General features: G+C 38.2%; 2 protein-coding genes, 3 non-coding genes and 1 pseudogene across 7 annotated transcripts; 4 read left to right on the plus strand and 2 right to left on the minus strand.

Moving 5' to 3' along the window:
• Positions 1-1,935: 1,935 nt before the first annotated feature.
• On the plus strand, positions 1,936-7,409 carry LOC103716381 (annotated as a pseudogene).
• Positions 2,678-2,768, plus strand: LOC113463342. Its single transcript, XR_003387444.2, has one exon. It is a non-coding gene; the product is annotated as a small nucleolar RNA R44/J54/Z268 family (small nucleolar RNA).
• LOC113463341 lies at positions 4,542-4,611 on the plus strand. Its single transcript, XR_003387443.1, has one exon. It is a non-coding gene; the product is annotated as a small nucleolar RNA Z267 (small nucleolar RNA).
• Positions 7,410-7,493: 84 nt separating the features above from the next.
• Positions 7,494-8,891, minus strand: LOC103716380 (photosynthetic NDH subunit of lumenal location 2, chloroplastic). Its single transcript, XM_008804349.4, has 2 exons — positions 8,292-8,891; positions 7,494-7,855 (listed from the first exon to the last, which is right to left on the minus strand). Exons 1-2 carry the CDS (start codon positions 8,787-8,789, stop codon positions 7,757-7,759), a joined length of 597 nt encoding a protein of 198 aa, XP_008802571.2. The 5' UTR covers positions 8,790-8,891; the 3' UTR covers positions 7,494-7,756.
• Positions 8,892-11,800: 2,909 nt separating this feature from the next.
• Positions 11,801-11,957, minus strand: LOC113463339. Its single transcript, XR_003387441.1, has one exon. It is a non-coding gene; the product is annotated as a U4 spliceosomal RNA (small nuclear RNA).
• Positions 11,958-17,653: 5,696 nt separating this feature from the next.
• LOC103716378 (NAC domain-containing protein 100-like) lies at positions 17,654-19,647 on the plus strand. 3 transcript variants are annotated; one of them, XM_008804347.4, is made up of 4 exons: positions 17,654-17,760; positions 18,127-18,332; positions 18,423-18,700; positions 18,808-19,647. In XM_008804347.4, the coding sequence occupies exons 2-4, from the start codon at positions 18,143-18,145 to the stop codon at positions 19,420-19,422; spliced, it is 1,083 nt and encodes a 360-aa protein (XP_008802569.1). In that variant the 5' UTR covers positions 17,654-17,760; positions 18,127-18,142; the 3' UTR covers positions 19,423-19,647. The 3 variants fall into 3 exon arrangements, with proteins under 3 accessions (XP_008802569.1, XP_038990253.1, XP_008802570.1); XM_039134325.1 differs by lacking the exon at positions 17,654-17,760 and adding an exon at positions 17,786-17,804; XM_008804348.4 differs by lacking the exon at positions 17,654-17,760 and adding an exon at positions 17,787-17,921.
• Positions 19,648-21,677: the final 2,030 nt, after the last annotated feature.

Here is a 21,677-nt window from a genome sequence, read left to right on the forward strand (position 1 = left end):
GCGACATTCATAGGCTCTTAGCCGAACATGGTTTATATAGGGTCATACATGTCTACAGAGAGGCGAACAGTACGGCTGACTGGATGGCTTCATTCGCCGCCCACCTCGCTGAAGAATTCATCTAGGATGTTCGTGCAGTAGTGTCTCGCGCTTTTGATTATATTTTTTCTTCTAATTTAGCTGGCTGCTTCCATGCTTGACATAGGTGAGCTGTCATTGTACCAAAAAAACAATTGTGTTTTGCATCCTACTCATTTTTCTATTAAAAAAATCTCAAAACATTTTTTTTAAATTTCTCATAACATAATATTAATATATATATATATATATATATATATATATATATATATATATATATATTCAACCGATGATGCTGCCGGCGGTAGCGAAGATGGAAGGAGGGAGGATGGAGGAGTTCATCCCCTGCTCCGTGATATTTAGTTGATGGTGAGGAAGGGTATTACATTTCAGGCTATGCATATATATATCGTGAGACTAATAGGGTGATAGACTAGGTGGCGACATATGTAGTGAGCTACTCAGGAGGCACCCTATGGGTTGAGGAGGGTAAAATGTCTGATGCACTTCGAGACCTTTTGTTTGCCAATTCTATTGGGTGTATTAGTACTCGTGATGTATGAAATGCTCGTTTTAGCGCGCACAAAAAAAAAAAAAAGAGAAGAAAGATGGGCCAGAGATGTGATTAAAGGATAAAGAAGAGCCCAACATCGAGTGTGGAAACAATGGCCAGCAAGATCTATAGAGGTAGTCTGGTTAGGCATAAGTGATGCGGTTGACGAAAAGATTGGACGAAAAAAAAGTGTTGGAAGGAGAAGAGTAAAAATATATTTTTAAAACAATTAGAAGTAATCTTTTTAAAAAAAATTTATTTTTTTAGGAGAATAAAAGTTGTTTAAAAAATAGAAATAGAAATAATATAACCAAATATATTTTTTCGATTCCAGCATTTTTATTTTTTATAAAAAAATAAAGAAAAATAACAGTATCAAATAAGCCCTAGGAGTAGAGTTAGTGATTTTGTTAGAATACTTTAGCTAGGGCAGCATCAGTTAAGAATTTTTTGACTGATGAACCGACCTGTTCTTATCCTGGTACCCTTAATTATAACAGGGATGAGCACATCCTTCTATCTCACTAAAAAAGAATTTTTTTGAATGTCCAGTTTTAATTACCAGTTATATGAATCGTCTTAAAAATAAGTCACCACGAATTCTGAGGATTGGATTCATGTTAGATTAGATGGTGTAGGAATTGAGCCTCGTGAAATAAATCAAGTCACAGGACACACAGGTTAGATTGGGTCAACAATATTGATTTATGGGTGAGTATGGATTAAAAGATTTCGACTATCTGGTTAGGTGAGATACATGTCTTGATACTATATATTGTTCTCTGCACTCCATCTAACTCTAACCTGATTTCATCCGAGCTGTTGAACCATTGGCTAAGTTAGTTTTATGTTCGGTCATCACGAAGATAACCAATATTTTTGTCACTAAGAACACTCTCTTTTGCTGGAAAGTGGTAGAAACAAGGCTTAGTGGGCCTCGGCGATCTTAGAACTAGTCACATCAGAAGGCTGGGCTGGCTTTTTTTTTTTATTATTTTTTATTTTTTTTTACAACAACAGCTTATACATGTCGAGCTTAAATACAGTCAATGGAATTAATAAAAAAATGATAACACAAATCGTGAGACACCGCCATATGATCGGTTTAGATAAAGTCTCATAGTGGACCACAAATGAAGTCACTTAATTAGCTGTACTATTTATTTTTATGTAAATATGTGTTGTTCTCAAAATTTATACTTAATTAATTTAGAGCATGCGAATGTCGTACAGCAATATGAAGCTGGTGTCGGAGCCCGACCCGAATCCACCGAGGATGGCCCGAATTATCCTGGAGGATGATGCAGGCCTGGGCGGGCCTTCAGGAAGTTTCTATGGCCCAAGATCTGGACGCACCCACCCGTATCGATTCCCTATATTAATGCCATCCAAGTCTCAACGCCGCATTTCCTCGCTCCATTTGCGAAACCTAAACCCTAATTTTGGCTCCCTCTCTCCACCTCTCGCCGCTCTACCCTGTTGTAGGTCAGTTCGCCAGCCCACCCCTCCTCAACCCAAGCTTCTCTTAGGATGGATTGTCTTAATTATTTTCTTCCCCACTTTTGTTCTTGCATCGAATGCACGGAGTTTTTTTTTTTTTTCTATGATTTGGGCATCACTCTGTATGGTTTTGAGCGTGCTTTGGGTTTGTGATTTTAGTGAAAAGGAACCAAGCCGAGGCGTTTCTTGTATGCTTAATTTATCTGTAGAAATTGTTTGATTCGAAAAGAGTTTTTTTTTTTAAACTATCTGCACGAAGATTTTAGGATTCAACGGGCTGATGGAGATCTTGGTCATGTGCATCTTAACATGTGATCAAGGCGTTGAAATCTTGCCCAGCAACACAAGTATGCTTTGTTGGTAGAATTTCCATGTCCCACCAGTAACAATGTTGGAACTTGGTATGGTTTTAAGTTCGGATCCGTGGGCAGCGTAGTGGCGGATGCATGCAATTAACTGATGTTTTGGCCACTGGGAAAAAGATGGGTACTTGGTGGCGTTTTTAGCTCCAAATAGTTCTTGGTCTCAGGAGATTAGAAAGACGAGTCTGCAAGTGATGAGAAAACAGACAGGGACATCAGCACTCCTATCTTCGGAGAGTGATGACTTGATCTAATGGGAATCTCTCTGATGCACAAATTTGCTAATTTTCAGGTTGCATCCTTTCCAATTGTAAAGCTGTGTTTTTATCGCTGCGTTGCCACTTTTTTGGGTGATCCATGTCCTTCTTTTTTGCGGTTAGAACTCTTCATTCTCTGTTTTTGTTGTTGTTTTCCGTTTTCAAGTCTTAATACTAGTCTGCGATGATGCATAATATGCACGTATTATCGGATTCAAAATGACGATATATTAAGATTGTCACTACCGCTGAGGCAGACCTATTTCTTGGTATATTCAACCTAATTCTTTAGGTTTTGACCCGTGTCTGTTATTTGGTGAACAGTTTATTACTTCATGTAAATATTACTTGGAAACAGAAATCTGGGTGATGACATTTATTTGTATTGATTGTTGATTCCCTATTTGCGCTGGTGACCAAGAGGATTTTTTTATAAAAATAAATTAACATAGCTTTTTATATGTTATCCTTTTTTATTTGTCATTGTTGCTTACATTGTGCCATTTAATTGACATCATGAAAAGAGTAATCTGGTTTTCGTATCATTGTTCAAGAAGATTAGCACTTTCATTCTGTATGTGTAGGATTTACAAGTGAAGGGAATGCTATATTGTTAAATTGGTGCAAAATAATCAGATTTATCATATTTGACTCTGTAAACTTAATGTGTGAATCTCATTTTCAAATTATTTTCAATGCTTCCTGGTGATTGTTATGTTAAATTTGATAATCTTGATATTGTATTTATTTTCTGTATGAGTTGTCCCCTTTTTTTCTTTTTTTTTTCTTTTTTTAAATTTTGATGTCTAGATGCAGCAAAGAATATCATAATTTTTTATAGTAATGAGATAGCAAACGAAATGCGTTATGTGGTTACGGATGAATGAATTATAATATATCTTCACATGATTTTTGGATAATTATAAATTTCGTATTGTTTTACTGCCTAGTAGTGGAGGCAAGCCTTTGCTATGCTTCATTTATATTTAACAGTATATAGCTTTTTGGCATTTCAAACAACTGACCCCTTTTTTGACATTGTATACCCTATGATGGTACTAGTCAAGAAGGCAAATCTATGAAACATATATAGCATTTTTGCATTTTGTATGCATAGTTTTTCTTTCCTCGACAGCCTATTATGTTATTAGATGCTAGAGATGATAAGAAGGCTGCGGAAATATGATTTGTAAAGGCTCGTTTACGTTCCCTGGAAATAATCAAGCTTTTGATTATGACAGCTTTAATCTTTTTACATTGCCATATTTTCTTCTCCTCTTTTTAACATTCTAAAGTTCTGTTGTATTCTAGTGATGCTTTCATATTTTTTTATCTTGACTTCATGTAAGTTGCAAATGATGATTAAAACAGATAGGGATGTCTGCACTCTTCTTGTCATCGATTACTTAGTTTTCTTTAAGTTTATATGCCAAGTCATGCTTTTGTTTATTGTGATCTTGGGTGTTTTTTTGTTTGTTTTTTTTTTTGGCTTTTGATCAAGTGGTGAAATTGCAGTGAGTTCATCTGGGTTACTTACCTATCTATGTCCTGCAAGCCTATTCTTCTTCTCCTCCTTTCTTATATATTAAAATACTGCTACTAATCCTCTTGCTTTTGACTGCCTATCATTATTCTCTTTTATGAATTCTACTTCAGTGGGTGGTAGAATTAGTTAGATACTTTTGTATTTTTTCTCTGCTAATAGGAGGCTTAGCCCTTTCTGTGATCAAATCAGGACACAATGATAATGTATTGTAATTAATGTTCTAGGGTTTTCCTTTTTGATACCAGTAAGTGCCTATGATGGTTATAAATATACTTTGAGTAATTACTATGAAAAGACATCAATCTGAGGCACACTATTCTTTTTGCATTGCAGATCTCTGGGCATGTGGGGTGTTCTTGTAATAAGTAATTATCTTCTACGACTAAAATTTTAGTCTCTTTCAATTGGTATGTACTTTTTTATATGACTGTTGTCACAATCCTCAAACTAAGATCTTTTAATTAGTTTAGGTGTATTTCTAAAAATCAAGGTATCAGCACCCCCTTGCCCCCTTTGCCTCCCTTTGGATTGGTTTCAGGACTCTCTTTCTCTCTCTCTCTCTGGTATACAAAGGTTTCAAATCAAAGCTTTCTTGCCGGAGTTTAGCCGCTGCATCTTTAAGTTCCTACAGCATGATTTTAGAAGTTATTTAACTCTGAGAACTGTTTTAATTTTTATTCAAGGAATACGCTCAATTTTTTCCCTGGAAGTTCTCATTATGTTTCATCTAATCTTGTAGGTTTTTGACTGATATAAAACTGCATAATTTTAAATCCTCCTTTAGTTGTGTGCTGTTATTTATTGGTCAGCACATAATGCTTTTCCCATTGGGTTTTGTATTCCGATAGTTTTTGATGCTTTATAGTTTATTTTGTGAGTGGTTAAAGCATTGCTTTATCAAATCTTAGGTTCCATTTTCTCATTTCTGTGATGCTTAATTGCAAGGAATTTATTTTTGGAATATAATGCTGGCAGCTGCCATAGTAATGGCAGTTGCATCTCCACTTCTTTGCATGCAAAGTTCAAAAAGTGTTGGATTTAACATCCTATAATTGAATTATTTAGATTTTTGTTTATTCAATTACGCATATTTTAGTCAGTGCTGGCCTAATGATTGATTCTTATGAGAACGGAGATCCAAATGACGCCCTCTGTTGAAGTCTGATAAGTTTGGGCTCCAGAGGGATCCGTGTAGAGTACTGTATAGCATATGAAGGCAAGCGTGATTGTGGTTCTTTCATCTGTTTCTTCATTTAAAAGAACCTATGATTTGTTTTTAATTTCTATCCATTTGAGTTTCTCCTGTAGTGTTTTGACTTAAAACTGAAGTCATTACAAGCTGGCTTAAGGGACAGCTTGCTCTGAAAAATATCGATTTTAGAGTTTTGAAGGAACATTATATTGGCTATATATAAATTTTATTCATCATTTTTTTTACTGTGTTCTTCTTTTCCTGGATTATGGTGGTGGTTTTCAAAAGATGCTGTCACTTTGAGTGGGCTCTAATGATCAGCATGCTGGGAATATTTTTTGAGGGTTTTGAAAGAACATTATATTGACAATATATAAATTTTATCCATCATTTTTAATTGGGTTCTGCTTTTCCTGGGTTATGTTGAAAGGATCTGTTGAAGTCGTAAGGGACAGGTTCTGTAGCTCGGGCTTCTTGGACATGCTATCAGAGGTAATGTGATGCATCATAATTATTTTGTATTCTCACGGATTCTCATTTTGAAATGTATACGTTTTCTGTGCCACTTATTTCCCTATTGAGAAAAATGTGAACTTTGCAAGAAAAATTTAGTGCACGCTGATCGTTTTCTTACATGTTTATCATTTTGGCTCAAATTCAGGATCCTTAATTTTGGGGTAACAATCTAGATCTTGGAATATAATTTATAAATTTGATAAGGTTTATAGCAGAATCAAATCAAAGAATAGAATTAAACCATCGATTGGTTAACATGTCTTTTGGCCTATAACTTAGAAGTTCTCTTTCTTGATCAATATGCATGGCATTGTTTGGTTATATAAGAGAACCTGGCCAAAGTAGAGGAAAACCAAAGCTTTATAAATATGCCACACGAGAATGGAAGCTTGGTTTTTTATTTTCAAGAAATTGTGACAAATAACTTGGGGCTTTGTGTAACAAATTAAAGAGATTGAATGCAGTTCAGAAGTTGTGGAATGATACACTGACAATAGTTTTCCTTCAAAAAAGATCTAGTGCTGATGTTGTTTCAAAAAAAGTGCTTCATCGCGCTAATGTTCAACGTATAAAGGGTTGTTGCGCAGTCATATCAGACTACTGGCTGCTATCGCTGTTTATTTGATGGCAGATTTGGATGGAATGAAATGCTAGGGTGTTCCTTAAAAAACAGAGAACCCACGGGGAAGAGGAATGGGGGCACCAAGGCCTTGAGAGGTAGTTTGCGAATCTTCTAAAGAATTGAGATTGCTTAGCCTCATCTTATTCTTCCACCTTGCTCTTTTAAACTCTAAACCTCATGTTTTTAATTCTTTATTAATAAATTGGGGGAAGTTCCTACTCCTCTTACATAAATGTCGTTCCAAACTCTTAAACAATGAAGGGGAAGCCTTGGAACAAGAGAAGCTTCCAAGTCTGCCATGCGTAGGGATCAGCAGAGTGGTTTCTATGCTGGACTTCATGTCTTCATTGGCACAATGGGGAGCCCCGTAGCCATGGGAACAACCAATGAGATCCTCCCTTTCTTCGCACGGTTAATCCGCTACAAGGCTAAGTATGATGGACCTTCACGTAGGTTATCCACTCTTTATTCACACAAATGCTACATGGATGCAAATTTGCAATTCAGGGACTTCCCCCTTGTTTGTGTATGGGTTCTTCGTGACTGCAAAATCGGTGGTAAGCAGCTAAATTATTTTATCCCTTCCAGTGCCCCTTGTTCACGTTATCGACTCCAGTGAACGCATCTCTGTTTCCCTGACGGGCTTCTTTGATGCCATGGTTGTGCTCATACTGCTTACCTTCCTGTCTTCCTCGTAAGAATTTGGCCCCACAAGGCAAATGATGTAATGTCGGGTTGTCAAAATGAAGTCTTATCAATCTCCTTGTCAAAAAAAAAAAAAAAGAAGCTCTTCCTTGTTATGGTTTTAGGATAAGTTGCAATGCAGTGTTATTATTAGGATAATATAAGTGAGATATGATGAGGAGATTTTTCTGCAAATTAGAAAATTTAACACCAAAGAAGTAAGGTCTACAACATAATGAAGGCATGAAGTGAAAAAAATGCTGTCTTCCCTTAAATACACCTTGATAAAGCTACAACCCGATGCTGCAAGCTCCATCAAAAGTCTCTTGCATCGAACAATATAGGCTCTTTTGCTGCAGATTTGTTTTGGTAGGCCATTCATTGCTTTTCATTCAACCTTCAGCTCACACAACGTAGCCAACTTCAGCGCATATGGTCTCCCATAATCAAGCCAGCATTGCTATCAGTTCATCCAATGATTTAAGTGTCTTCTCGTAGTAGAGGTAGGATTCATATACCTTAGGAGACCTCACATAACGGTCGAGCTGTAGGAACAACAAACAAGATTATAGAAGAAATAAGAATTACCATCAAAATTTTTTGAATTGGTTTATACGTATATATATTTATATGATATTAACTATCCATCCATTATGCAACCGATAAACCTATCTTTTTTAAAAAAATATTTTTAGATTTATTTGCAAGATCTTAATCAATCCACCCATTATATAAACAGTAAACCTATCTTTTGTTTTTTAAAAAAAACCTTGATTAACTTCTAATCCCAACCATCCAATTCATATGATCTTAGCTATCCACTCAATCTCAGCCGTCCATTCAGTCAACGCTGACAAGTTTGAGATGTCGACCGTCCGCTTTGCAGAGGACCGTTGGAATCTTATCATCTCATTTTGCTTCTCAGAATGAGAGAGAGAGAGAGAGAGAGAAAGAGGAGGGGGCTTGGCTTCCATTACTAACCTCGGCTATGCTATCAACGAGTTCGTTGGCAGTCTTAATGTAGGACTTGCGGCGGGCGTCGGGGACGGTGGCCATGGCGTTCTTGAGGTCGGAGTCGAGGTAGGCCTCCTTGAGCCGGATGTAGAACATCACGTACCGCCACGACATGGTGTCCACCATGTGCCGTATCTCCCGCAGCCCCTCCGCCGTCTGCCGGATCCTCGCCGCCGCCTCCTCCGGCGTCAGCCCCGGCTGGAAGTACTTCTCCTTCAGGAACGAATGCGTGCCCCAGCTCTGCGCCCGGGCCGGCGGTGGCGGTCGCCTCAACCCCGGCGTCGGAGAGGCTGCCATGACCGTGAACAGCAGAGCCCACCGCCGCCTCGTCCTCGGCTTCTCCTCGGCGGCCCGAGTTGAGGATATTGGATGGACTGCTTGTTGTAGCCGGCGATGATGGCGGTCACCTTGGGACTTGGTGATGTTCGCATGGAATAGGATCATATGCTTCGCGTAGCTGCCCATTGGAGGAAGAAGCTAGCTTGATGAATTGCGTTCGGATTCTCTGCAAGGTAACAGCTACTGGTGGTGGAAGCGTGGGGAAAGTGAAGGTTGGGTATTAAGTTCCTAGCATTCTGCCACGTGTTACGTATTTATCCTCTCTTTCTATACTTTAGAGGAAATCGAAATGGGAGGAAACTTGGCTAAGCCGGATAAGGGTCAAGGAATTGAGAACATCTCGGTCATTCAAACTTTTTTTTTTTACAGTGACAGACTCTCAAACTAACAATAAAAAATAGTTTAGTGACAAACATATCCCCCTCCCTCCCTGGTTTTGTTAAACTTGCACCTAGTAATTTATAAAACTAACACTTATACTAATTAAGGCAACTGCGTTCGTAAAACTATTTATCTTATATGAAAAATCAAATTGCTCTTAAATAAAAATAATGATGCCATAATTTTCTTATATTATTGGATGTGATCTATCATGTCAGGGTTTTTTTTCCTGATGCAGCACCTAGGTTCTATTAAAGATTAATAATTTGACTAATATTTTGTTAAATTGTTAGATAAAAATAAAGCTTCAAAAGATAAGCGTAGATTTTTTGAATTATTAGATGGAAGTATAATTTATCTATAATCTTATAAGAATTTTTATAATTTATCTAAAAGATAAAGTTGAAAAAAGAGGTGACGATTTTTTAAAACTCTCGTGAGCTTGCTCGTTCCAAATTCCATTTCGGTTGATGTATGAATATTGGACCTGGGACGGCATCCTGGTGCTCATGTCTCCAGAGAGATTAGTCCCGCATTAGTGAGGTAGATCATCTTCCTCTCTCCTTGTCTCATAATTTTTAAACTGGACGCACATGATGCAAAATGGGGGATGTGTGCTATTTCTGTTGGTGACTTTTAGGATTAATTAGTTACTCAATGCAATAAACCCTTTGCAGATGAGGAATCAAAAAGAAGGAAATCTAAATATCTTCCTTCTTCAATTTGGACAATTTAATGATATACATCAAGTGGAAGAAGAGGATGGCATGGTCAAGAAAATGAAAAAGTATACCTGTTGCTGCAATCTTCTGCACTATGAAGAAAGTATTGGATCACTTTGGTTGTTTGTTATAATTGGTTTTGATTGCTAATGGGGGAAAAAAACCTAGGTCCTTGTCAAGCAACATGAGCATTAATTTTTTTAAAAAAGAAATATGTAGCTTCTTTTTAGATATGTTTTAATGATTTACTACTTGGTGTATTGCTCGCCTTTTACATAAGCACGAGTTAGTCTCTATATAGTTTAGAAGAAATGACTAAGTTGAATGAAAGATATGCACCATTTTCTTATACCACTAACATTCTGTAAGAAAATATAAAATATATAAATAAATCTACTTCATTCTATCAATTTAAGCTTTTGGGACAAGTGGTGATTTTAACATGGTATCAGAGCTGAGTTCGAACTCTGTCTCCGCACTCTTTAACCTCATTATTAAAAATTGCACATGTTGGGCTCACCCATTAAAGAAAAATCCGGCCCATATATAAGGGGGAGTGTAAGAAAATATAAAATATATACATAAATCTACCTCATATTCTTTGCTAACTGATTTATTGGATATCATCTGTCATAATCATCAAAGTTATTTCCCATTGGAACTACTATGATTGCATGGATCGTTAAACACTTACCATCAAGTTTAAGCTTTTTCCGGTCTTCATTGAAGCATGAATGGTGGATTTATGTCTTCAACTGGTTCTTCATTGTTGAATTACAATGCTGATAAAGTCCTCTTCTATTTTTTAGTCTCCAGCAACATATATTACACAGCAAGCCTTCATATGTTAAATGCATTTTTGGAACTACATGCCATTTTCATACAACATTTGTATGCCCATCCTTTAGCTAACAACTTTTAGTGATTAAACTAGCCCTCTTGAATGGTTGGAGAAGATCTTTTATTCTCCTATATTCAATGGTTCAATTCAGGAAAGAACTATGCAGGAGCACCCAAAAATCTACTAAATCCATGAAGACATGCATGGTAAGACGCTTCATACTACCCAAATACCTATAGTTTGTTACGTTAAATGGGTTCTTGAAGTCCATTAAATGCAATGGTGGCTTGAATTCTTTAAAGAAAAGGATTTGAAATGAAATATCCTTTCTCTGTTCGAGGGAGGGGTTCAGTGGAGGGGAAACCATCCCCCGGCCATAAATCCCTCAACTTCCCACACCTTAGGTACCGAGGGCCGCTAAGGACGGCCCTCAGTACCGAGATAGAGGTGCGGGTTCCATATCCTAAGAAAGAGGAGGGATTTCAGATGAGGAGAAACCATCCCCGCCGCCTGAAACTGTTCCTCTAATGTCCAATGCCGACCCGTGGATGCTTGATGTCGGGATCACCGCTAATCGAGCGCAGCAATGCTTCAAAGCATCGTCATGGAGGTGTATAGCAATTCCATCCGATCTCTTCGACCGAAAGGACAGACAAACCAGGATCTCCAACAACCCCTGACTCGGCATCTAGGTCAGAACAATTTCCAGCAGTAATAAGCTTATAATGGCATGCTGCCGTTTGCCTTTTCCAAAGTGGCATCATGTTCCAAGAGACCGAATCTTTGCAAGTAGACTCATGGAACAATTGATGAGCAACATTCAATTCGTCTCTTCTCGCATAGCTTGCAATGAAAGCAGCTCTAAGCAGCAACATCCCCTCTCGCAGATTCATCAAAAAGAGCACTAGCAATTCGCCCCATCTCCACAATTTGCTTGTATACAAATGAGAGAAACCCAAGCTTCAGGATCATTCCATGGAACTGGGCTGCAGCAAAGGCCCACAAGAGCTTGGTGCAGGCATGGAGGAAGAGTAGCAACTCGGAGATTTGTTCAAACAGCTTGTAAGCACAACTCCATGATGTCGTGGATCCTGAGTCTAAGGTTACTTATATACAGTACTGAAGGGGTTGTTGGCTGCAAGCTAATTCCTCTATATGTTAAGAGCAAAACATTTAGAATTACAGAATTGTAGGGCTTTACCCTGGGTTAGAGGGAGCCCTTCCAGAAATTCTCAATGGCGCAGGGCCGAACCCAGGCCAAAGAGGGGGTTTGGAAATAGTTTTCAACCAGCAATTGACGCGCCTCGGTTATAACCTCACTAGCTGCGTCATTGCCCCAAGCGCAAAGATGCCGGTGCTCATTCCAAGGTGTCGTTTTTATATCTCGAGCCATCCCTACCTCGTCTTCCCGTATCCGATGTGGGACTAAAAGCTATCAATCGTCCTCTTACAGCATACCAGGTGTCATATAAAGTATCCAACACTAGCCATTCTTCTTCTGATGGACGGCTCACGTTCAACAGAACCATCCGGTTGCTGACCTGCCAAGCACCCCCTTTAAAAAATGTTGGACATGCTTTCTAGGGTACTACATTTGGGTTAAAAAAAAAAAAACTCAGAAGAAGAAGAAAGAAAGTATATATTGAAATCACCATTTACCCCAAAAATTTATGCTAATAGAATAAAATAAATGTTATTTATATATTTTATATTTTCTTACATTACCATGTTTCCTTCTTAGTAAGCAAGGACACCATGTTAAAAGTACTTCTAAGTGAGCCCAACATGTGAAATTTTTTTTTTAAAATAATAGGGTTAAAAAGTATGGAGATAAGATTCAAACTTAAAGCATATTAAAATCATCAGTTATTCTAAAAACTTAAACTAATAACATAAAATAGATTTTATTTATATATTTTATATTTTCTTATAGTACCACATTCTCTTCTGTGGTGGGAAGGATTTAGCTTTAGGCCAGGCGGCTACTTGGAAGCCCAGTATTTATCGTCCTCCAATCCTAATAATGCCGTGGGAATATAAGCCATCGCTTCGATCAAATTCTAGGATTCTTGATGACTTGACCAGATGGCCATGAGAGACTAAGCTTTTAATCAATATTATTCCCATCAATTAGTGGAGACTTCTGGTATTCGCCCCAGTCTTTGACTCCTGGGTCTGGGATTTCCCTCCTCATGCCGGGCCGAGGGCCTCAGCCAAGAGAAAAACGCCGCCTCTTAATTACAAGAGTAGAATAATAATAATAAAAAAATTGATAGAACCACTCTGATGAAGCCACACAGACACATCATCAACTTGTATGAGTCAGCTCCACCGTCCTAGTGGAAAAACAGGTACCCACTTGGTTCTGCATAGAGTTCTTTTTCCATTTTTCAAAATAAAAAAAAGTTTTTGGTTGGTGATTCCTCGACTTGACTATCATTGAGGTGGAGCTTTAGGCAGCATGGAAGGACATCTTCTATGCGAGGAGGGTACTTGATGCAGACAGGATATACCTCGAGGGGATTTTTCTACGGTGATCGATTGGATACGGAAGATTGATCGATATGGAGATGGTCATTCACTGATTCTTGAAATTCGCAGACTGGTCAGAAAGTTGACTTCCTTACAGGCCGTACATGTGTAATGGGGGGCGAACAGAATCGCAGCTAAGGTCGCCTCTTACGTTGCTCGACACACCGGAGAGTTTCTTTAGACTAGCGCCTCTGAGATTCCCTCTTCTTTGTATCATTTTATTGTTTCCGACTTGGCGGGCTGTACCCATGTAAAAGCTATATTAATGCCGTTTTCACAAAAAAAAAATTATTACATGGATAAAACAAGCTTATAATCAAAAAAAAAATTTGCATATCATAATTACACAGATTTGAATACTTGGAGATGCACGGTCCAGGACTCAAATATACTAAAATCTAGAATCTATATGACTACTAAGATAAGTCCAATATAATAATTAAAAAAACTATATTATCTTTGCTAGTCCTTCAAAATGTAAATTTACATTTTTCTAGTTAGAGATAACCTGTCTTTAGATTCACATTCATCCTAATACATTTGTGCTTATTTCAAGACATGCAATGTGCTTATCAAACATACATAGGATGAAAAATAGTCCTCAATGAAAAGTCGATGTTCCTATTGACCTGAAAAGATTTTTCTGATTTAGATTCACCATATGCTGATAAGATATTGCTAGTTTAAGGGTACGTAAAAAGAAAACTCATACTAATAAATAGCCACTTATCTGCTCATGTCATATGCCTGGTGCAATTGACTGTATTCAGAATTATCTCCAACCAGGACACTACATGAAAGCATACTTGTTAGAGTCTTATTTTCAAAATAATCTCTTCTTTTCCATTTGGTTCTTTAACCACGATGCTTGGTTTCCTCTCTTAAGAGGAAGTTGGAAACTTTGATGGGCTTCTTCTCCTCTTTATCATTATAACCATAACTCTCTCTCTCTTACAAATCAACAAGTACGGATATTGATCTGCTATAGTTCGCGGTGCAACCTAAAATGTAGAAACTATGTGGACTTTGTATCTTGGGACGATAACTTTCATAAAATCCACCTGCATAGTAGAAAAATAATTATCTTTGTGAAAATACCCTAGGTGGTGCATCTCGTCCAAATATTTGTCTATTTTATAGGTTTTCTTTGATTTTACATGAAGTCTCCAACGAGTATAAGAGCACCAGATATAGATCCACTACAAATACAATAACATCAAACGCTTCTTACTGCATCCTGGTGTTAACAGCAGCTTGGATGGGTTTGTGCTTGGTGGTGTTCAAATTTAAAGGTACCCAAGTGTGGCTAGAAGGAGATTCCGCCACAGTTATTACTTGAATTCGAAACAAGTATTCCTGACATCTATTAAATGCTCTACTCCTAGATATTTTACAGATGTGAAAAGTCATTTGGGTGATTCAAGTTACACATATTTATAGAGAAGAGAATCAAGTAGCAGATTGGTTGGCCTCAGCTGCTATGGATGCAGATGTTATATGGTAAAAGGGCGATGTACTTCCTTCCCAATTGGCTTAGCTTAATGCTTATGGGCTCCACTCTACTAGGGTTCGATTTCTGCATGTTCTCCATTCAGCTAAACGTTGCCAACTCATGTTTACACAAATGGGACAAAACGCATGGTAGGTAGGTAGCTGGTTTCTAAGTGAGAGGATCGGCGTAATTTTAGAAATCACTTAACAATCGATAATCAGTCTATATTATTTTTTTCGTTAGCATGTTTCTATATCGGTCAGTATTATTTTTTTTGTTAGCACAATTTTATTAAAATAATTTTAGGGATCACATAACAACTTATATCAGCGAGCATTATTTTTCTTTATTAGCATAATCTTATATCAGTATATATTATTTTCTACTGAATATTTTAGAACAGAGAAATGAAATTATTTTTTTTAATCGATTTTTCTTGTTGTCTCTTCTCCTTTAAATATTTTAACAGGAAGTGCTGACTGCTGAGCTGGCTGGATATGGACGTCGGGACCCAGTCGGCTCACCCTTGGATGGTTCTCCGGACGCTTGGAACTCCTCCCAAGTGACCAAATCCCTCACGCGTCTCGCCATCATTGGCGCAGTTTAGAAAGGGAAAGCGTCTCTACGGTAAGAAATTAGACTCGGAGAGGGAGTGTGGCTTCCATGTCGTCATTTTGGAACGGGTTTCAGTTAGAGATGATGATGGAAAGCGGTGCTTCCTTGCATCGGATTGCAATTATAGAGGACATCAGGGAAGCACCATCCATGTGGCAGTCTGTTTCTTCTGGCGACAATCCAACATTAAACAATAAATAACTTATTGTCACACTATAAGAAAAAAAATAAAAAATAAAAATGCATGCAATTGATAACGACCAATTTGTTATTTTGTTATGGTTCAGGGCATCATAGTTTAGCCAATTTTCACTTTTGAGTTCAAGCATCATGTGGGACCGACAACCATGTATTGCATAATTATTATTTTGATCATAAATATTATATATATATATTTCTTAAAAAAAAATATGTGATAATGGAGAGGATCAACAATATTGGCTTAACAAAGAGGGGATGAGATGATGCAGATGAGGTAATGGTAAAAGGGCAAAAGGAGAGTTATATTAACATGAAACTTTCGGACTGATATGGGGTATCAAAATATAGTTTCCATAAAAATAGTCTTGAGGCTCATGAGTAACTATCGGCGATTCCGGAAATTTGACTATGGTTTGCTATTGAAGAAGAATATCCATGGAATGAATGTTCAAGGAGAAAATAGTTTTGATCAGATTTATTTAAGGAATTAAAAGAAATTAAGAGGTTTTATTGATAATTTTGAGCGACATAAGTAAAAAAAGTCAATTTTTTTGCACTGACCTGCTAAAAAATTTGCTGATAGTGGATTGCCACCTTTATCATGACGCCAAGCCACGGGGCCATTCAGACCGTTGGGGTGGTGACAAGATGGTTTGTTGGTGATGTCCTGCCGTGCGTGAAACGAGAGGAAAAAATAATAAAAAGGTGGAGAGATGATGTGAAGTCGTAAGGTAGGCGACAATGGTTGAGGAGCTGGTGGGAACTATGAGACCAAACCTCCCGTATGTGCCCATAAAAAGTTCATTAAAGAATCGGTTGCAGATAAACCATCTACATCAATAACCAGGAAATGATACCTCAAACAGTACAACCTTATCAAAGCCAATCGTTGCAGCTCAACCCCTGTGGCTTGATCTTATTATGCTCAAACTCAAATTTTATAGGAGAGGTCAGCTCATGCATGCTTCTAACCTTCCTTGAGTTACAATGAGCTGTATGTGGAAACCAATGCAATGCTTTGGATTACAGTTAGCAGGAGCGGCCCAATGTATTTGGGAGCCTAAAGCGAGCTCAATTTCTTTTTTTTTTTTTTAAATTCTTTGAGGCCTTTCCTGCAGTGGGTCTTCTTTGGATCGGAGCCTTAGACGGTCACCTCAGTCGCCTAAAAATTGGGCCGGCCCTGACAAAAAGAATTACCAAAGTTGATGTGGCTTTGGCCACTGCAGATATTCTAAAGGATCACCATACTCTATGAGAATTATTTTAGCCATTACAGATATGTATGAGGATCATCATACTTGACATGAATCATTTTGGCCACTACAAGCAGGATTTGATAGGGTTTAGGAGTAAGATTTACCCTATAAGAAAGCTGAATTCTGTGCCAAACTTTCGAAGGTCATAACTTGGTCATAAGGTGTCTGATTAAGATGATTTTTTTTCAAATTAATTTTTTTTTTGAGATCTATAATTTAGGGCTAACCTCCTAGGGGTTAGCATGGGATTAGATTCTAACTTTTATGGTACGAAACAAGTCGATTAAACTAAAAAATTTCTTTTCAGGAAAGACTTTGATCGGATGTTATCTTTCAATTCGAGAAGAATTAAGTGGAGCAACAGAAAGCAAAGTTGTTATAGGAGTTGTGATCTTTATCTTGTGGGATTTTAGTTTTTCATTATATTAGTCATATTTATTTTTAAAGATCTACTTCTATTCGAAATAGGAGAGGAACCCTATTCGGGTTGTGAAAAGGAGGACCTCATCATTACTATAAATAGGGGCTATATATCTCATTTAAGGAATGGATCATTAATAAAAGAAAAGAGAACGTAAACTCTACTTTCATAATTTTTTCATCTTTCTCTAATTTTTTTTTTAAAGAGATTCAAGTTGAACGAATTGAAAAAATTCTCCATTGAATCACAATTGATAAAAATTAACAACATGATTAAATAAAAAATTATTTAAAACTTTGGGAAGATGCATTATTTGCCTGTATAATCTAACTAATATTGCACCGCCATGACAATGTAAATAACCGAGTCAATTAACCCATGTGTGGTAACCCTTTAAACTGTTTCCAACATCTGGTCAGGTCAATGAGTTAATTCTAGGATAACGATAAGGGAAGATAAAATAGCTAAAGGGGTTTAAAAGGAAGCTAGAACTGTGTAGCATGGTGCCTTGCAGGTCACGTCTCTTTCTACAGAAAACAAGAGTTTATAGTATAAGAGAGGGCCATCTCCCCCCCAACGTAATTTTCCTTAACGACTTCTTTCAATCTCTCAAAGATTAGAGGCTCTCATCTCCAAGTACCTTCTCTCTTACCCTTCCTCCCGCCACCTGATATCTTCATGTACTGTATTCAATTTTCTATTGTTGTTATTATGTACTTCTTTTTTTTTTTTTGAATTAAAACAGAGGCTAGGGAGGGTGACGGCCCTCCATTAGCCACTGTGTGATCATGTACTAGGTTTGTAATTAATCTCTTATTTTTCTCTTCTTGTTGGATTGTCTAAAATTAGTGGTTATAAAGAGTTTATTTTAATTTTCGCCGCAAATAAAAGAGTTTATTTTGATGCCTAGTCTATTGCATGCTATAGAATACAAGAGAGCTTCTTATTTGATTGCAACTACTTTGAGTCCGTTTTATTAATTCAACTTGGTGATTAAAACAGAGCACATCACAAGGCAATGGAACATGGTGTTGTGGTTCTTCACGAGGGAGAGGAACACATGGACTTGCCGCCTGGCTTCCGGTTCCACCCCACCGACGAAGAGCTCATCACGCACTACCTCTGCAAGAAGGTCATGGACGCCAGCTTCAACGCGGGAGCAATCGGAGAGGTCGACTTGAACAAGTGCGAGCCATGGGATTTGCCTTGTAAGCTTTCCCTGAGCCCTCGAGTCCCTGTCTTAGATTTTTGGTTCACAAGTCCTGTCTTCTTAAATCTATACGCGTTTGGGGTTCTAGGGAGAGCAAAAATGGGAGAGAAAGAGTGGTACTTCTTCTGTGCGAGGGACAGGAAGTACCCAACTGGTTTGAGGACCAACAGGGCCACTGAGGCTGGCTACTGGAAAGCAACAGGAAAGGACAGGGCGATCCACAGAGGGAGGAGCCTAGTTGGGATGAAGAAGACCCTTGTCTTCTACGGAGGCAGGGCACCAAAGGGAGAGAAGTCCAATTGGATCATGCATGAATACAGACTGGAGGGGAAGTACTCTGTCTACAACCTCCCCAAAACTGCAAAGGTAGCTTGCACTCTCTCTGCGTCACCTTTGTTTGTAGTCTATGAGCATCTGAAATCCTCAACTTGTCTTGATGACTTCTATTGTGTTTTCTTTTACTGTTTGGATAGAATGAGTGGGTGATATGTAGGGTGTTCCAAAAGAATTCAAGTGGGAAGAAAGCCATGGGGCTGGTGAGAGTGGGATCATCCTTCGGAGATGAATTGGGCACTTCTCTTCTGCCACCATTGATGGATATTCCCTTCACCAGCAAGAACAAGGCCTCATCGGTATCTGACCCGGCCCACGTGACCTGCTTCTCCAATGCAGTGGAGGGTCCGAAAGGCCATGAGGAGATGCTGGCAGAGTACCTCAACTCCCCTTTCCTCTCTGCCTCCGCCAATCCTTCGGAGGTACCGCCGCCCTCGCTGCTTCTCTCCAAGGTGTCGCTGCCAAGCTCCTTGTATGCCGGCCAAGGGGCTCCGAATTTGGGCAACATGCTGCACTCTGGTGGTAGTTTGGTGCGGTTGCTGGAGAGTAATGGGTATGGCCTGAAACAGAGCTGCAAGACCGATAGGGAGATGCCAAGTGTTTCGCAGGAAACAGGTCTCACCACTGACATGAACCCTGAGATCTCTTCGGCTCTGTCTGACAAGGAGATGAGTAGGCAGACTTTTGACGGTCAAGAAGTCCCATCTACCTCAGCTGGGCCTCTGCACCTTGACGAGTCTCTGTGGAGCTACTGAATTTAGTTTAGGAGGAGGCGCAGAGAGAGAGATTCTAGTATTCGCTTGTTTGCTTGTTTGTTTATAGATCGATGGCTTGTGTATAAATTTTCTGAACCTCCAATGAGATGATTGTAAGAAAATTGTAGTGTCTGGAGATTGTTTCTTGGAGTTTTTGTCTTTTAGAAACATGTTTGCATTGTTCTGTCATTATGATATGAAAGATTCAGTTCTTCTTTGGTATTATTCTTGAGCATTGATGAAAGTCTCTCTCTTTTTTTTTTCTCTTTTCTTTTTTTATCTGTTGTTTCTGCTTGATCGAGGATCACGAACTTAATCATCATTAAATCCTTCACATGGATATCTTTTAGAGATGAGAGCTCTATCTAGAGGACCTTATTATTGTTAGCATGATGAAACGTGGGGCCTTGGCAATCACACAAAAGAACCAGCTCATAGGTCACCCACTAATCCACTATTTCATGCTTTGTCCTCTGTTGAGACAGTGGGGGCTCAATGATATGAGACTCATATCATATGGGGTGCTAAAACCATGGACGTATCCCTGATTGTTCCACCCACAAACCTTTCCGTCAATCAGATGCCAGCAGAACCAACTATGTGGATTTCTAGGTGTGATCAGCATCAGTTAGGTCACCTACCCAAAATTCTTTCCTCATGAACAAGAGCATCCGGGGGCAGTTGCAAGGTTCTAGACCTCATCTTATAAAAATGATATGCAAATCTAAGATACCATCTTTTCTTTGATATGTTCCATATCATTAGACAGCTCTGCTTCTCTGGCATTCTTTGTGCCTCTTATCAAGTCTTAATAAATGGAGGGCAGGAGCCTGACCCATTAATTTCTTTTATACTGCCTATGAACTAAATACGATTGTTTGGTTTCTGCTAACAATATGATTGCATGCTTGGTTCATGCCCATTTGCCGTTCTTTATTCTTGCATTTTCCACTGTGGTTTGTTGCCTTCTTGATGTAATGAAATCTTCAGCAAGACAAAAGCCTTAATTTTTGGGTCAGCAACAGTGTCTGCATATATCTTTAGCCCTTCATATATGAAACTGTTTTAGACTTGCACGGCAAGGCCATCAGGGGAATGCTTGTCGTCCCCACTTTAGGAGTAGTTAAGTCATATAGATCAATGATGTGTGGGGCTAAACTTCTCATTATTAATAGGTTATTGGACTAAACTTAGCTATGAAGTTGACAGCTTTAATATTCCTGGTTATGCAGTAGCATGCGAAATGCGAAGCACATCTCCAGTAAATAATAGACTTGGTTATCTGATAATAGACAAAGTTAACCTTAAAATAGCACTTGCTAACTGACCAGTGACAAAATTTAGGATCTTGTTTTCTGAGATGAGGTTAGAGGTCACCTTTGTAAAACATGCACTGAAGGCCTGCAGGCCAAGTTTGGGAAGGTGTCACGGGAAGAATTTGCATCCCTTTCAGTGGAAATGTCCCAAAATCTTCACTTTAATTATCGGTCGAGACAAAATGGAGGATTTGAAAATATATCAGCCAATTTTATTCTTGATCTTGTTACTCAAACTGAATAGAATGCTGCCAAAAAAAAAGCGTAATAAAAAAGTTAAAAAAACCCCCAAAAATGTCTTGTATTGCTCGTGCCGGCGGTGTCACGGGGGGATTAAGACATGGTGGTCCTCAAGATAAAGTTGTCATTCTGAAGGCATCAGTTGTTAATCTCATTAACCTAAATATTGTTAACAGCAGGGAGTTCATGAATTGAATATGCTGTTTGAATAAAATATTTCACATAACTGAGGGTAAAATTCGACAGTGCTACTCTGAGTTCTTGTATTTTTAAGCCCCTTCTTTTCTATTGTTCCCCTTCAATTGCATAACTGTTCATCGCTTGATGAACGCAGTATGCATAAGCTTAGTATAGTATGCATAAAGAATATGACTATTTCTGCTTGGGCTTCATTAAAGGCAGTCAGAAAATGCAAATGTTAAGTCTCAAAACAGGCATGATGATACTAGAATTTTCAAATGGTAATTAATACAAACTAATTTACATTATTTTTTGTGATGAAGGATGTTAAAAAAACACAGGTTATAATAAAGTTCCTTTTTGTTGTTTAGAATCACCTAGTGTCCAATGCATCTCTTTTGAGTGCCACTGTCCATGATTAGGCTTGCTAATGTCTCATATCTTATAGAGACATTCTTAAAACATAGAATCTGTTGTACTACCACCCTTTCTTTATTTCTTTCTTTTTAAATGTTTCTT

This window comes from Phoenix dactylifera, chromosome 15 (genome assembly GCF_009389715.1).
Source record: "Phoenix dactylifera cultivar Barhee BC4 chromosome 15, palm_55x_up_171113_PBpolish2nd_filt_p, whole genome shotgun sequence".
NCBI lineage: Eukaryota > Viridiplantae > Streptophyta > Magnoliopsida > Arecales > Arecaceae > Phoenix > Phoenix dactylifera.

Bases quoted from the DNA above. Each gene is read 5' to 3' on its own strand.
- LOC103716380 (XM_008804349.4), bottom strand. From the start codon at position 8,789: ATGGGCAGCTACGCGAAGCATATGATCCTATTCCATGCGAACATCACC. The intron at 7,856-8,291 runs GTTAGTAATGGA...TTGTTCCTACAG, and splicing joins TCGTTGATAGCATAGCCGAG to CTCGACCGTTATGTGAGGTC.
- LOC103716378 (XM_008804347.4), top strand. From the start codon at position 18,143: ATGGAACATGGTGTTGTGGTTCTTCACGAGGGAGAGGAACACATGGAC. The intron at 18,333-18,422 runs GTAAGCTTTCCC...TTGGGGTTCTAG, and splicing joins CGAGCCATGGGATTTGCCTT to GGAGAGCAAAAATGGGAGAG. The intron at 18,701-18,807 runs GTAGCTTGCACT...CTGTTTGGATAG, and splicing joins ACCTCCCCAAAACTGCAAAG to AATGAGTGGGTGATATGTAG.